Here is a 16,618-nt window from a genome sequence, read left to right as displayed (position 1 = left end):
AGCTTCTAGTTTTGAAACGCCTGCAGATATTTAATAGCAATGAGTATTTTATTAGCAAGCGCGCAGCATTTAGCTTTAGGCATTTATTTCAAATGATATGTCAAGAGATACATAATCTGCGCTATTTTGGAATTGCAACGTGAAAAATAATAAAAACCATCATCCGCTCGCTGGTCGCGGCGCAGGCACTTGTACAGCGAGGAGAACATCTCAAACATGTTGGTTCATGAACGCACCTCATACAGAGAGAACCGCTCCACGCCCTCGGCGGAGTTGTAGCACTGGAGGAGGATGGTGAGCAGCTCGTCGGCCGTCGTGCGCTCGCTGGTCAGCAGGCACTTGTACTGCGAGGACGACATCAGCGCCGAGTCGTAGATCTTCACCAGCCCGCCGGGACGCATCTCCAGAGAGAACCTGGAATTAGAGAAAGAAGGTTATAGAAATTGTTTTGCTGAAAAAAGTCGAAAAAATATCTAAAATGCATCCTGTTTTATGAAAAATGCGCAAAGAACGAACTGATTGCACTCTAGTCTGGCTTTGATGCCTTCAAGAATGCTACTCTAGCATTTGATATAAAAGATAAAGATCTGTACGAACTTTAATATTAAGATACAAAATTATTAATGCAAATAAATACACATGTACATGCCATTAAAAGCAGGACAATAAAACACAGTGTCTACTTTGTCTACCTACTTAAGTACAACAACATCCATTTACTAAATCATGTTGTCATTGTTTGAAGACTCATTTCGTAATTAGACAAATTATCCTCCCTTCTCCTAAAATACATTAAAAGTAAGACCCTCTTCTTACAAATTACCGACATACCATTAAAGTTAAACTTATTAGTTTTTTGTTATCTTAATAGCACACTTCAACAAAAGGGTGGCCCATTTTAATTATCTCATTAAAATGAAGTACTTTCTAATCCAAAGTGTAAGAAACCAACCCCTCTAGATCTATTACTGGATCAAAAACTCCTTTTTATCGCCACAGAGCAATAATTAGAAGTATTATGTTTACAGAACGTATGCCAACCTAAATACATTACAATAAGTCAAGCAATTATAACCACTGCTGCTTTAGAATACGAATTCTAATCACTGTTTAAGTTTGGTCTGTAATTTGAAATGTCAACACAACACGGTCCATATGGTCCGAGTAAAGAACTTAAACTTTCTTTCTACTAAACCAAGCAGAAATATCTTTTATACCAATGGAGTAAAAGCTATCGTTTGAAGAGTTGACAGGGGTTCTTTATTTTTAGTGAGCAGGAATAGCAGCGGAAGACAAAAGTCTTTTTTAAGAGGCTAGCCGGTGGTCCGGAGAAAATCCGGGGTTATTTATATGGCAGTGTTTGGAATAGCTAAAGTGGGAATCATTAACTTTCGCCCGTCAGTTTTTCTGCGGGAAAAATAGCGTCCTGACTTGTTTTTCTAGTGCCTAAAGCATAGTATACTATACTATACTCTACCTATAGTGCCATGATCAATTTATCCATCTTTAATAAAAAAAAAAAAAAAAAAAAAAAAAATCTTTATTTCAGACCAAAATCCATACATAGAATAAAATCATTAATAGATGTTGTTCTTGTTGTTTGTTCACCTTTGATAGACGTTGGACATATTTTGAATACTACAATACAATGAATACAATACAAATACTCTTTATTGTACACCTTGATAAAATACAACAATACAAAGCAAGGAAGCACTACATTATGTCATTAACGATTATGCCCTATTTTAGTGCACTGACTACAGTGGACACTGATGAAAAAGTACAGAAAAAATGCTCATGAAAAATTAATATTGATATTGGTGCAAAGTGCAAATGAATATAAATATTGTTCCCTGGTGCGCAGGGTGCGCAGGGTTGACTGTCCCTATTTGGCGCACTGCGAGGGATTTCAGGGATTACACGAAGTGGTTATGGTTACACGAAAATAAAAATATTCATTCATTCATTCATTCAAATTTCCGGAAATTCTGTATAACATCCTACCTTGATTAATTCATTAATCATGTATGTTTTTGTAATCCGTGCGCTACAACATTTCCTGAATGTAAACAAATGTCGTAAACGTCCCCATACATTTAACCGAATCTCGAAGAGATTGGTGTGGAAATGTGGGAGGTGGGACAGCATACAATGGTGCTGATTTTAGAAAACATCTCATATTTACTAAACCATAAACATAGGAATAGTGGCAAATGGAGACATGGCTTCGGAAGTCACCAATCAAATTGCAATCTATTTCTGCCTTCAGATAATTAGCTTTTAATATGTTGTACGCTTAAGTGATTACTTGAGTAGGTACTCGAAAATACCTAACAGGAAAAATACCTAAATACCTAACAGGAAAAATACCCTAATGTACCTACATTAGGTACGATAAAAATAATTTCTTAAATCAATTAACAATGCGGAAAATATATGCTTGAATGGGAAAATGTGAAATGATAATGTAGTATCTTCGGGAAACCCAGCACAATGTTGACATTCAATAATGTTATCAACACTCATTATTCATTAACCTTGTGAACTGATCACTAATGAGAACTTAACATGCAAATACAACATCAAGCACGAATACATAACTTTCACACCTCATTTCTTAGAACACGTTAGATATAAAATCTGAATAAACAAACCATACCTAAGTTTGGTAACGCGGATGATGTACCTAAATGTTAAAGATTGACATCATTTTGGAACTCTTGTCTTTAGATATGTAGTAGTGCCTAGTCATCATGGAATCTGCTCACAAAGTTTTGTGCGCTCACAAAAAGTGAAAAATCATTTTTTGCACGATTTTGATTGCAATTAAAAATAGATGGTGTACTCACTTAGAATATCCTTTCGGGTGGCAAGCCTGCAGCGCGGCCGGCCGGGCGTCATCATCCAGCACCAACGTTGTCCTCAGACCCGCAGCGCGCACCCTCACTTCCATGCTCAGGTAGAACAGGCGAGGGTCTCTGTGCCGCATGCGGAACTTGCCCAGGAGCGTGGCGACCACCTCCTGGGCGCGCGTGCCCCACGTCACGGAGAGGGTCTTGTATTCGATGTCCGGCCGGAGGCGGCGGGCGTACACTTTGATTGTGGTCTGTGGACAATGGAGAGGATATGGTTAGAGCGGTACCGGTAAAACGAGATCGACTTATGCGGTTCAATGGTTTTGTTTTCTGTAGGGGTTCAGACTTTACAATCCAAAGAAAAATCAAGCATTTATCTCGGGATAAAAAGAACATTAAATAAGTAGTGGTAGCGGAAAGTTTTAGTGTAAACGGATGTCAAGTTAATTTGGCGGATATTAGCTTTTACAGTAGTAGATGGAGTTTCATGAAAATTATTGGAGACTGTTTTAACATGTAACAGCAACGGGTATGAGTATACAGTCAACACTCAATAAATTTTACTAATATTTGTACGTGGGATTTACATAAGTTATAATCGCATATTTCATCTTCAATTTTCGGAGCTTTTTAATCGTTCTGCTTTTTAATTGTTCTTGAAACAATCTGCCAACCATAAAGAAAGTCTTTTAATACACAAGTAATTCGCGAAGAGCACAGGAAGGTGATAGTGGTTGGTCGACGCGGTAGAATGCCAGGATTGCGGCGCGGCAGGTTGGAGCGCCCGCGCAGATCCGGCGTCTAAATCGCAAGTTCTCACGCTCGACCAAATTGCCCAATCAAATTCCCTTTTGATAACACTAATGGATATTGAATTTTTTTTTGTTGGTAGTACCTAAGTATACACAATTAGTTTTTTCAGTCAGTAATACTTTAGTACTAATGAAAAGGGATTTCGCACCAGTTACAAATTCACTAAAATTTTGCCTTGAAATTTTTAACAATTTCACCAAGTACACCCAAATGACCCAAAATTCACAACGACAAATCCAAGATATTGAGAACATCACCAAATCCACTCACATGAATATTATGCGGATGGAACGCGAGGCGCAGGCGCGGCGCCGGCACCGGCTTGTACTCCTTGTACTCGATCATCGCTGTCACTCGCTCCGCGGCGCGCGCGCAACTGAGCCCTGCGCCCGAGCCCGTGGTCCTTCGAGCCGGATATGCAGCCCTTCAACCCCTCACTCACCAAAGAGCTTAAGTGCTGAACATCTCGCTAGTATTTACGACTTTTAGGACACGGAGCGTGGATTTAATTAATATTAAAAGGTTGTAAGCGCGGCGCTTTTCATAGTATCATAAGTCCATTTTGATATAACAAGTAGTTTCTAACTATTTACAACCAAAGGACGTTAGTACAGTATTTTGACGGTAGAGATGCGTCGATTAGTATTGAACAGGTAAGCTGATATGACCACCTGTCACAGGAAAGCTTTCCTGGGGGTGGGAGTGGTGGCAGATGGTTGTCGAATGGTTCAGATGGTTAATGATGGAAGATGGAAGTCAGGTGGCTGTGGGAAACGGAACTGAGATTTATAAGTTTTTGGATTCTAGACACTTTAAGTGGAACCATTTTTTGTATTTAGATATACGCTATAATTTAATTAAATATGTACCTAATAAAAAATACCTTCACTTAAAAAGCTTCCAGTTCATTTTGTTCAACCAACGTCATTTAATTGTCGTTGTTTTTTTGTTAAATATAAAAAAAAATATGTTAGCCTTAAAACATTTTTCGTTGAGAATTCTTAAATTTCAATTTCGAAACGATAAACGTTGATTCGGAGACACATTTTATTTAGATTAAGTAAATACCAAAAAATTGTTTTATTAAATTTCTTCCTAACTATACCTTGTACTTTTAGCTGTTGAAAAAAGTGTAAACAAACCGGGGCCGTCAAATTTGACAGATCCAGGGGTTGTGAACCTTTTAAGCTCAGATTGAAGAACAAAATTGTAGGTGGTTACTTACTTGGTACTTTTTATTCATGGTGAGCCAATTTTAATGATTATAAACGCATAAATGGTAAGTAAGGTGAGGTGAGTAACAATGCGATTCCTTGTATTTTTAGGTATGTAAAAAACTGTGAAAAAACCGTCAAATAGTTGTTTATCAGGTAACGTTTGGTTCCTGTTAAAATTTTCGTATTTAAAAATAATTGAGCTCACTACTATAGTCCGTTCCAAAACATATTATACCTACTTTCGCTTAATTTTACCAAATACACATGTACAATTAGACAAGACGAGTGTAAGTACAAGTTTATAATGGGTCGGCAAACGCACATTGCTAATGTGAAACCAGAAAACTGGAGAAGATGCGAAGAACATGTCATCAAGGAAGAGAAGAAAATGAAAGAGTTAGACAACAAGATTGACGATTTGGCCGACAGAATAATAATAAATGTGACAGAATCATCTTCGTCTTCATCCTCATCGTCGTCATCGTCCTCACCAGAATAAAATAACGTATATATAGTATTGCGTTTTACTTAAAAATAATAAATGTTTTCAACATTAAACACATAGAATAGAACGACATATTTAATTTTTCATATTTTTTTATTATTTATGCACAGATAATCTTAATTTTCTTTCTATTGCTTTTTTATATTTCTCTGTCTTTCATCAAAATTTAGTGTGGTACCTATAAATATTACTGAATCAACTAAACTACCATCTAGTATAAAAAAATATATAAATATAACAATCATCATCTCATACGGAGAAACGGAAGCTCGAAAACACAAATATCAAATTTGGAATAGATGATGATGATGATGATTGATAACAATGGAAAATGTCAGATATAAAAGAAAGCATTTTGTTTGCAAAGTTGAATTATCCAAAATGTATCGTATTCCAATCATTAGTAAGGTTTAAATTAGTTTGTTAACACTCGTAGTAATTTGCATAATGGGTAAGTATGTTCTTTGTACCTATTATGCAAATGATTACAATTTAAGCATCTATCTTGTACAACTGAATATGTATATATGTAGTTAATAAAATTAAGCACTTATATTCTTTAAGGAAACTATAGGTCTATTGTAAATGCAATAACAACTTATATGTACCTCATACTGTATGTGACCGTTTGTTTTTTTCTCAATAAAATAAACTAAAATTAAAATTAAAAATCGCGTAAGGGTTAGTACCTTTATATTTTAGTAGTGTTAATACACCCAGATTAAAATGCAACCATGAGTTTTAAACCTCTGCAAAATTGGGTACTTTTTGGTTGATGATTCCCTGAAGAAAATAATAATATTACTTAAATGTAATGACGATATGCTTGTATTCATGAAGGTGTATTATGTTTCGTCAAATTAATCGAAATTACATGTTAGTGGAATGAAATGGAAAATAGTAGTGAGTAGTGAACTCAATTTATTTTTAAATAGAGAAAAAAAATCAGGAACCAAATGTTACCTAATAAACAACCCTCAAATTTGACAGCTCCGGTTTGTTTACACTTTTTTCAAGAGCCAAAAGTACAAGGTATAGCTACATGTAAGCGTCCTCCCGCTGGGCAAATTGGACAACACAACACTCGTATCAAACTTTTTTCAATAAAAGTTAGGCAATAAACAGCGATTTACACTTCCTGATTTTGCAATAAATAATTCGATTTGTAACACGTTTCTCGTGTATAGTAAAATGTCGTATGTAATTATGCAACTTATAGAAAGATACGACATTTTCTTATCGATTGCAGGAATCGATGGACACTCGATACAATACACAGGAAGCGGGCCGTTCGCACAATCACATATCGACAGGTATAGAATAAACCCAATAAGACACTAAGACTATTATTACAATTTCAATTTTATAGCTTCATGATTTAAGGTCGTTATTTGAGCTAAATATTTTGTAAAAACTCGGCAAACTCGAATCATTTCATGTAACGCGATCGAAGCTTCCTATTCTACCATTTCATTTGAAAGCTACAAAGTGCAGTTGCCCACGAAACTAACCTTTATTGGATGTCTTTAAGGTTGTTTTTTAAAGATAAATGTCAGTGTTAAAGGGGTGCTTATGTCCTTTTGTACAAGTGCAGTGTTGGGGTAGTTTTGTATATCGATTGATGTATTAGTAATTAGTAAGGTTTAAATTAGTTTGTTAACACTCGTAGTAATTTGCATAATGGGTAAGTATGTTCTTTGTACCTATTATGCAAATGATTACAATTTAAGCATCTATCTTGTACAACTGAATATGTATATATGTAGTTAATAAAATTAAGCACTTATATTCTTTAAGGAAACTATAGGTCTATTGTAAATGCAATAACAACTTATATGTACCTCATACTGTATGTGACCGTTTGTTTTTTTCTCAATAAAATAAACTAAAATTAAAATTAAAAATCGCGTAAGGGTTAGTACCTTTATATTTTAGTAGTGTTAATACACCCAGATTAAAATGCAACCATGAGTTTTAAACCTCTGCAAAATTGGGTACTTTTTGGTTGATGATTCCCTGAAGAAAATAATAATATTACTTAAATGTAATGACGATATGCTTGTATTCATGAAGGTGTATTATGTTTCGTCAAATTAATCGAAATTACATGTTAGTGGAATGAAATGGAAAATAGTAGTGAGTAGTGAACTCAATTTATTTTTAAATAGAGAAAAAAAATCAGGAACCAAATGTTACCTAATAAACAACCCTCAAATTTGACAGCTCCGGTTTGTTTACACTTTTTTCAAGAGCCAAAAGTACAAGGTATAGCTACATGTAAGCGTCCTCCCGCTGGGCAAATTGGACAACACAACACTCGTATCAAACTTTTTTCAATAAAAGTTAGGCAATAAACAGCGATTTACACTTCCTGATTTTGCAATAAATAATTCGATTTGTAACACGTTTCTCGTGTATAGTAAAATGTCGTATGTAATTATGCAACTTATAGAAAGATACGACATTTTCTTATCGATTGCAGGAATCGATGGACACTCGATACAATACACAGGAAGCGGGCCGTTCGCACAATCACATATCGACAGGTATAGAATAAACCCAATAAGACACTAAGACTATTATTACAATTTCAATTTTATAGCTTCATGATTTAAGGTCGTTATTTGAGCTAAATATTTTGTAAAAACTCGGCAAACTCGAATCATTTCATGTAACGCGATCGAAGCTTCCTATTCTACCATTTCATTTGAAAGCTACAAAGTGCAGTTGCCCACGAAACTAACCTTTATTGGATGTCTTTAAGGTTGTTTTTTAAAGATAAATGTCAGTGTTAAAGGGGTGCTTATGTCCTTTTGTACAAGTGCAGTGTTGGGGTAGTTTTGTATATCGATTGATGTATTACAGGATGCGAGTCGATTATTCGGACACGGTTATTGAGCGAGAGGAAGTTCAATGAAATATCGTGCTTTTTATTAGGTTGGCTTTTATAATGTCTATTCGAATAGGTGATTTTTATTCATGGATAATTGGCCTACCCACTTTGTGTGAAATCGATTAAATGGCCTCCTTTATTTATGGGCCGGGAGAAGTGTTACAGATGTTAGCCTTTGTGTACAAGTCCGACTGAGAAAAATTATATACATATACTTAGTAAGAAGTTTCGTTTCGACAGTGAAAATTATCGTATGGATTTTCAAGCTTTGGCAGTAAGCGTACCTACCGTAAATAATTGATTGATTGATTGATTGTAAGTAACGTAATGTAATGAACTAATGAAATACGAAGTCTCCTATCGTTTTTAATTATGATTTTGACTCAAAGGTTTAAAAAACGTTTCAACGTAAATAAACTCCAATTAAAATTGTAACCTTCCGGTCAAAGGCCTCCCCTCACAACTCTTTCATCCCTTTTACGTGAATGAAGTGCTTCCTGTTCTGTCAAAACAGTGTCCCCCTCATGAGTAGCGACAATTTAAACACGCGTGTTTAACATATTTGAATGCGCGCTGCGCGCTGGTAAAGAAGATCGTGGATTCCTGACTAGTGTCAGTGAGTTATCGAGGTAAACAATTGCGTTACCAAAGCACATGGTAAACTAAGCTCAACATGAAAATTTTTGGATTATGGAAGACTAATGGCACCCACTACATCTCTCCAACCAAAATAATAACAAGACAGAATCCCCCACAGAAGTGTGATTTCTTCATGACTGCGTGGTCTTATCTGAGAAAATGGAAAAATACTTAGGTACATAAGAAATTGGAATAGGGAGGCAAAAGACCGGAGCAAATGGAAAATCACTGTAGGTATAGGAGACCAAGATCCACAAAGGTTTGTAGCGCCACAAAGCGGCGTCAAGTGCCTTTAAGACTGATGAAGATCTTGAAGCCTTTCAATACAATGTTGAAATGAAGATGGTCCAGGTACTACAGGATGGAGTAGGTATAATACGGACTGAATCATGATTGCTACCTCGGTTGTCAAAAAGTAAATATAAAGTTTTAAAGTCAACGTTGCTCACAAACATATTAACTGCATTAACATGTTTCAATGTAACGTCATGTTTAAAATGCACTTATCCATAACCGCGCACTCGTATCGTATCATAAAGCCCGCATACATGATTGCAGATTGTATCGCACCGACGTAATGTGGTCGGAAGCGAAAATGTCGGCGACAAATCACCGTGACCGACTACAAGCGCTGTTGCCGTCGCTTCACGAGTTTGCGCTGCAGAGAACCAAATGCAACAAACAAAAACATTATTAATTGAAAAAAGCAGGGATCTAAATAGGAAGCAAATATCAACTGTATGAGCTTCCAAGTTTAATTTGATTTCAGTGACAGGCCTATTTATCTAAATTATATTTACCGAATTCTCCATTTCCATTGAGTGCTTTATTGAAGCGTGCAAAAAAATCGTATTTTGTTCAAAATGTGCTCAAGGTGGTATTTTCTTCTCCTTTTTATATGATCCCTTAAACTTCGAAACCACACAGGAAAATTGAATCCTAGCCTAAATCTAGATTAAACCGATAATTTTCAGTTGATCTCGCGCATTCCAAAAGTTACTCAACATTTCTTTCATATTCTTTAAATTTGATAAAGTCTCGCCACGCTTGAGCTCTTTTAGTCAATGAAACACTGCAAGAAACAGCATCCATCTTCCATAATGACGTGATTTTTTTCCCGCCTTTTCTAACGCGCACCAAAATAACTGTGCGGTCGATTCGCTCGCTGGTCAAGGAATCCGGCTCCGAGGTATCTTGGCGTCCGGTTCCACTTTTTACATTTCCTTCGAGTCAAGTTCACGAAAGTCTTGTACTTTCTTCCAGTTAATTCAATCTTTGATCATCCAGTTTAAAAAGAGCGTATGTGCATAGACTTTGTTAGTGAGATAGGATGTTTGTAGATTGAGTAGTAGTGCGGAAGGCGACATGGGTTTTTGCGAGAGTTTATTAGTGCTTTCCTGCTTTAAGCAGATTAAGGAGAACAATAAAGATTGTCCCGTGTGGTGACGGGTTAAGAATTTCACCATCCCCTTTCTTCCCGTGGGTGTTCGTCGGTTTCTTCACCTGTCACTGCAATGTCACAATTTGGATTTCTTTCAACCCCTTTTTGCTAAGCGTGGCACTGAAACTTAGTACTTCATGTGCTCTGCCTACCCCTTTATGGGATACTACATGCGTGATTATATGTATGTATGTAATAACGTTTGTTATTATCTAAATCACAATGTTGTTGGTGCTGGTAGTCTGGTACATACCACTGGTACCAGTTCAATGATAAAGTTGTCTATGCGTATTTTTATACAATAATACTTATAAGTAGGCTTCAGAAAATACGAAATTTAAGATAGATTACAATATTGGTAAACATGTATTGTACCTTTTGTTTGTGTTATTATTATAATTACTTGTTTCATAAAAGCAGATAAATTTAATAAATGGGTAAATTAACTCGATGTCAGTTTTGTGACGACAATTGAGCATAAAATCTGTATAAAAATTTACTTTTTTCACATTCTGAATGTAGAATATCGGTTAAAGTTTATGTAATTAACATAAAAACAATATTTTTATTGAAATGTCATGCTTATCGTCACAAAACTGACAGTGAGTTAATTTTTGTTAACAACTTACGCTAATTTGGGTGTACCAAATTCTGAAAATGCCCATTTACCTATTTGGCAAAAACTTTAGGCCAGTTCAAATTATGTAGTTTTAATTTAATTTCACTTTTTTGCTAAAACATCTTTTGTCAAACTAAAAAACCTCTACCCATTTGAGATTAGGTTTTTTTTTAATTCGGTGCTTGGTGAGGGTCAATCGGCCCTCGCTAGGAGTACGGGCGGCCGATCGCCAAGATAGGTACGAAGTGTGTACGTCAACATCTCCAGTGGTAAACCAAAAACCATTAGTGAAATCACTCCAGCACTGCCTAGATGAGCCATTCATCAGTAGCTTAATTTGATAAGTATAGAATGTCATGTGGGCTAACTTTCATAGCATTACTTAATAGAGGAAGCTGAGGAAGGATTATCTTCGGGTCATAGGGCGCGACGAATCGACCACTGTGTCACCAGCCCTACCATCTTACTCTGCGTCTGTTTTAACCTCTATCCCCTTCATATTAAGGTCGTTCTTACTTTAACCTGAGGACTCTAGAATGAATATTACAAACAAGTTTTACTTTGCCGGTTTTTTAGTTCTTAATATGAAGGCGGCAAGGTTTCTTTAACATAAAAGAAGTGGTAGTAAAAGGGTTGTGTCACTTGTGTCAGATGACAATTTAGTTAGCGTGTAATTTAGTTTTAATTTTAAAATTGTGCGGCTGTCATGAGGTGACGAATGGACGGCTCCGAATCTAATGGGACAGTTTTGGAGAGATGGCCCTTCAATTGTACGGTTGCTTTATTTATTTGTCAACGCCAAATAATAATATTATCAAAGATATAAGGCAGTAAAAAAGGGTAAATTTTAGATTCAGATCACTAACTATTGTCAACTACCTACCTCGTAACCAATCGTCGATTACAGAGATTACATTACAGGTTAGTCTGATAGAACGTTATTCCGATTGATCACGACCCCAAAAGAGTCTTTATCATTTATGGAAATAACTCTGTAACTTATCTTTTATTGATATTTGCTGACTAACTATATAAATATTTATGCGTAAAATATATTATCTAGGTATTTTATATAGACTCTGACACAGGACGTGAACCAGTTAAATTGAGCGAATGAGGTGCGACGGCAGGAAATTAGGAAATGGGAAGCACGAGCCATTAATTAACTGAAAAGGACTTAAGTTCCCTTAACCTTTAAGGCGCTTGCGCCCTTTTAAACTAGGAAGTTAGTTGTCGCCTTATAATAGGCCAAGAGTCGTAATTTGGATTTCCGCCGCACACCGATTAAAGGCGTTAAGATGATTTGTAACGCTTTTTCAAAGAAAACTACAGATTTTATATTTATTTTGGGGCAGGTAAAGTCGGAAGTTTAATTTTATGTCATTATTTATATAAATGATTGCTTTGCTTGTTTTTGTGCGATTAGTCAGAGTTTACGTAAATTGGTCTAAATGAGTGAAATTAAAGAGGATGCAATTTAGTCGTTTTAATGCTATTTCAGTTTTAATTTTCAAGGATGCACTCAGAATTTATGTTCAATGTTGTGAGAATGCAGTAATAAAACATATTAATGTAGGTATTTTATTCGAAAACGCGTTCAACATCAATAGGTAGGTAAGTAAAGGAAGTAATCGATTTAATAGTTAGTAATGCTATTCAATTGTATTTTTGAATGCTGGATTTACCGTAAAAATCTAAGCTACCTACATGCCTACACCATAAAATGTAATGTTCAACAGTGGATATCTCCCACCCCACCCAATCTAAATATATGTTTTTATCTTTGTCGTACGATTATCAACCAACGCCTCTAAAAAACCAACCAAAACGATCAAGGTTACTAAATTTGCATCAAGTAGTACAACCAACTACCAAATTTACAGCTACCATAAAAGGCATAATTTTCAGGCCGGAAAGCTGCGCATGATTCGCAGTTACCAAAATTGCGCAACAAACAGAGCGGCTCGCTCATTCTCCTTATTACCAGCTCCGTAATGACACTAATGACAGACGCCGTCGCACGCGACGGTGGAACCAATGGAACCCTGTTAAAACAAAAGTCGATCCCACCGAAGAAGTCACTTATTTCAAAAAGAGACCACAAGACACAGAACTCTTGGTTCAAAGTGGAATAAACGAGTAGGTTCACTTAGGTAATTCTATCTTTGTTTGTGGTTATTTGACCAGTCAGGGAGCTGTTGACCCTGGGTTTATTTGACCAGTCCGGAAGTCTTGTGTCAACATGCACGAATATTGGGGTATTACAAGCATTACTCGATGTTACTGTTAAGTAAACAGATATTCGTGTGTTGCAATACTGTGATAACCAGAGTAGGTATAGTGGCTTTAAGAAAAACTTATTACGTTCGATGAATAAGTCGAGAAAAACTACGACATGCACTCCGCACTAGCTGACTTGTGCTGTAGGTTTAGGCTATACAACTAAGTCCGCTGTATTCTAAGTCACTTTCTTGTTTGAGTTATAAATATCGTTTTAAGCAAAAAAACTGCAACTGTCAGGATTTCAGCCTTTGGTCACATACTTTAAATCGTTCTTCTTTCAATGTCTAATTATATTGTAATAAAATAAATGAAATGTATGGTATAAGGGGCTATTACTAACTATTTAATAGCTTCATAAATAGTTTAGTTCAAAAAAACTTTACAATACATATTATCACCACTAAATAGATAAGAAGACAGTTGTGCTTATAAATAGCTTTTCGAAGAAATTAAGAGCTTACTGAAAAGTCACTCAAGTTCAATCTACGTAAAAAGCCACCCCATACTCTTTTTTACAGTCAAACAAACAAACAGAAGACACCTCACTGTTGTTCCAGTTGTGCAAGGAGTCCGAAATAGACGCAGATGCTAGTTACGACTTCAAGTGGCAACCGATTTAGATACGGCTCAAGTGGAGCGGACAAGTAGAAGATTGTTGCGCGAGGGGCTACCCTGAACGACTCCGTAAAATGTTTGTCTTCATTGCAAGAACAAGAGAAACTGATATTTTATTCGAATTAGATATTCACAGCAACCACCACCGCGGTAAAAAGTGACAACATGCAGGTATCTAATTTCAATGACCACTTTCTCTAAGGTTGTAAAGTAGTTAACTAAAAGCTGCATACTGAAGCAAAAATCTGATAATTCTAAATAATAGTTATTTTTACGTGTACAAAAATCTAAAATCTCTTCCAGGTATCCTCAATAGTAGTTAAAACAATGTAATAAATAAGACAGGTTTTGTAATACGTCTAGCTTATTCAACACCTGTATAACTAACCCGGCTCTGACACCGTTTCAGCAACACAAATTGCCAAACAAAACACAAGCCGGCTGGTAGATCACCTGTGACTGTGACCATCCATATCATTACACTACGAGTACATAGTCATTACCCTAAACGCAGGAACCATGTGCCCCGCTAAACAAGTAAAAACCAAAACCGGATCCAGACACTGCTGAAGTTTTTTACAAGGCCAGCTGACGCCGACTTGGTAATCATTTTCTTAAAGACACAGAAAGGATTAAACATAAACTTATAAAACGTCCTAACACCCATAAATGTGTTGTTATAAATACGTCGTTTGGAATTTAAAGAGCGAAAGACCACGAGTAAAGGGTTAAATATGGGGTTTCAGAAACATCGTAAGTGATATAAAGATTGTTCGGGAGATACGATGTTTGGAAAGTAGTGGAGTTTTGAGCGAAAGAACAAGAACTCCTGCGCACGTGCGGAGCCAGGTGCAGGAAGCGGAATCACGGCGCGACATCTGTTGGGAGTTTTTTGTAACTCGAGCATATTCGCTTTTTATAGCCATTGTTTTCCGTTTATAGGCTGTGTATATTATACTCGTATGTTTGAATGGGACAGATAAGAGAAATTGTAAGGGAACAGGTATGTTGTTTTGTATTTTTCCTAATTTAATGTATAAGCACGTGCGCTTCTATTCATTTTCATATTATTATGTTCTTCAAACAGGTGTGCAGGCATTAATTTCAAACTAGGTATATGGATATGGACTTTCTTTAAATACAATTTTTGTTCATTTTGTATTACAAGAAAATGTATTATTCTTGAGGATCCCAAAACACTATTTATTATCAAAATGTCCAGCTGGTTACGTTCTCTTCGTGTAGTTACATTTTCTAAGCTCAGTCCCCTTGTTAACGTAAAACACAATAACTTAATTAGAAAACAATAGAAGCCTATAATTATTTGAATATAAACTCCCTTAAGTATTTCTTAATTCCTGGACCTAAAGTGACACAAGCTCTTGAAATTCCAAATGAACTATTCTGGTCTTAAATTCAAGTTTACAGGTTCGTATTGTATCATTTCTGCCACTGGTTAATATATTTTAACGGTTAATAATCCTTTAATATCACGGAACTGGGGATAATTTATCGACATTTATTACGATTTATAGAATGCGCTGGCGCAACTCCTTGGTAACAATAATATTATCTGAGTAATGAGGTTATGTAAATGTACTGATATGGAAACGTGCCAGTTGTCGGTAGCTTTATGATTTGGGGCTCTCTTGGTTTTGCAACTTGATTGCTAATATGCATTTAAACTCTATTTATGGTTGTGGTGGTACTATAATATTTATCTAAGCAATTCTCTGCAGCTATCCTGCAAGCTCATCAAGGTTTTAATTTATCCACTTTAAAAATATTTATAAATAAAAGTAAGGTACTGTCATGCTTACTCCCAAAATACTCAATATTGACGGGTGACAGGGTTTCATAGTAATATTTTTTTAAGTTGAAGAGCACCACTTATTTTTACTTTTAACGGGCTATTAAAAGACGTATGAGTATCCATCAGACAACTTTTTTTGCTAAGAAAAAGATATTCCTAGCCGGCGTTTCTATCACTAGAAATTGTTTAATTAGTTGTTGGCATGACTTCTCTTTCCTATCTTTCCAAAGCCGGTAAAATTTAAAGTAATTTTACACACGTGTTCACACTTGATTCAATAATCCTTTTATGACTCGATTGTTCGAATAATCGATTATTGGCCGAAGCGTGAGTAAATATCGATTACACGCCATTGGACTAAGATAACGGGGCTTTACATACAAACATAGTTTCTAATGAATTCGATGCAGTGCATTATGCTGGTCATCAAGTAAATTGCTATATAGTGTTCAATATATGACCAAGGGTCTTAAAAACAGATAGTAGCACGAATCGTTATTAACGTATCTCTTCTTCAGTTCTAAATAGCCCTACATCAACGAATGGAGGAACAGAATCTTTCAATAGTCCAGCATCACGTAAAATCTACCGCGATCTTTGGATTTCTTGTTAGAAATGTCTGTGTCAACATTGGGGTGCTAAGCAGCGCATCACGCTCTTGCAAGAATTCCAAACTACCACGGCAATTTAGTTCGGTAGACCAAAGAACGAGTGGTAAAATATTTTACTCACCAAAATTTGGCAATAAGCTTGAACTAAGCTTAATGATAACAATGGTCATTTGTCAACACCCCTATCACAAATTCTGAAAATTTATCTGAATACATATTAGAAAACTACACTACCCGCCTAAAATTATAGTCCTTCGGTACAGCTATAGAGAATTTTAAATGGATGTGACGTTCAAAATCATAATGAAATT

At 35.9% G+C, this 16,618-nt stretch overlaps 1 protein-coding gene across 2 annotated transcripts in view; it reads right to left on the bottom strand.

The window, feature by feature from the left end:
• Positions 1-16,618, bottom strand: part of LOC125226881 — a 128,161-nt gene that overhangs the window by 874 nt on the left and 110,669 nt on the right. Inside the window, exons 1-3 of one of the 2 annotated variants that reach the window (XM_048131041.1) lie at positions 3,942-4,131; positions 2,853-3,109; positions 237-414 (exon numbers count right to left, since the gene is read on the bottom strand). In XM_048131041.1, coding sequence (XP_047986998.1) covers positions 237-414; positions 2,853-3,109; positions 3,942-4,016 — 510 coding nt within the window. In that variant the 5' untranslated portion in view covers positions 4,017-4,131. Of the gene's footprint in view, positions 1-236; positions 415-2,852; positions 3,110-3,941; positions 4,132-16,618 lie in introns of those variants that run through there. The other variant, XM_048131039.1, reaches the window with a different exon arrangement.

The sequence above is a fragment of the Leguminivora glycinivorella genome, chromosome 6 (assembly GCF_023078275.1).
Source record: "Leguminivora glycinivorella isolate SPB_JAAS2020 chromosome 6, LegGlyc_1.1, whole genome shotgun sequence".
Taxonomy (NCBI): Eukaryota; Metazoa; Arthropoda; class Insecta; order Lepidoptera; family Tortricidae; genus Leguminivora; species Leguminivora glycinivorella.
Note: the sequence above shows the minus strand (reverse complement) of the source record. Positions and strands in the feature narration are given on the sequence as shown.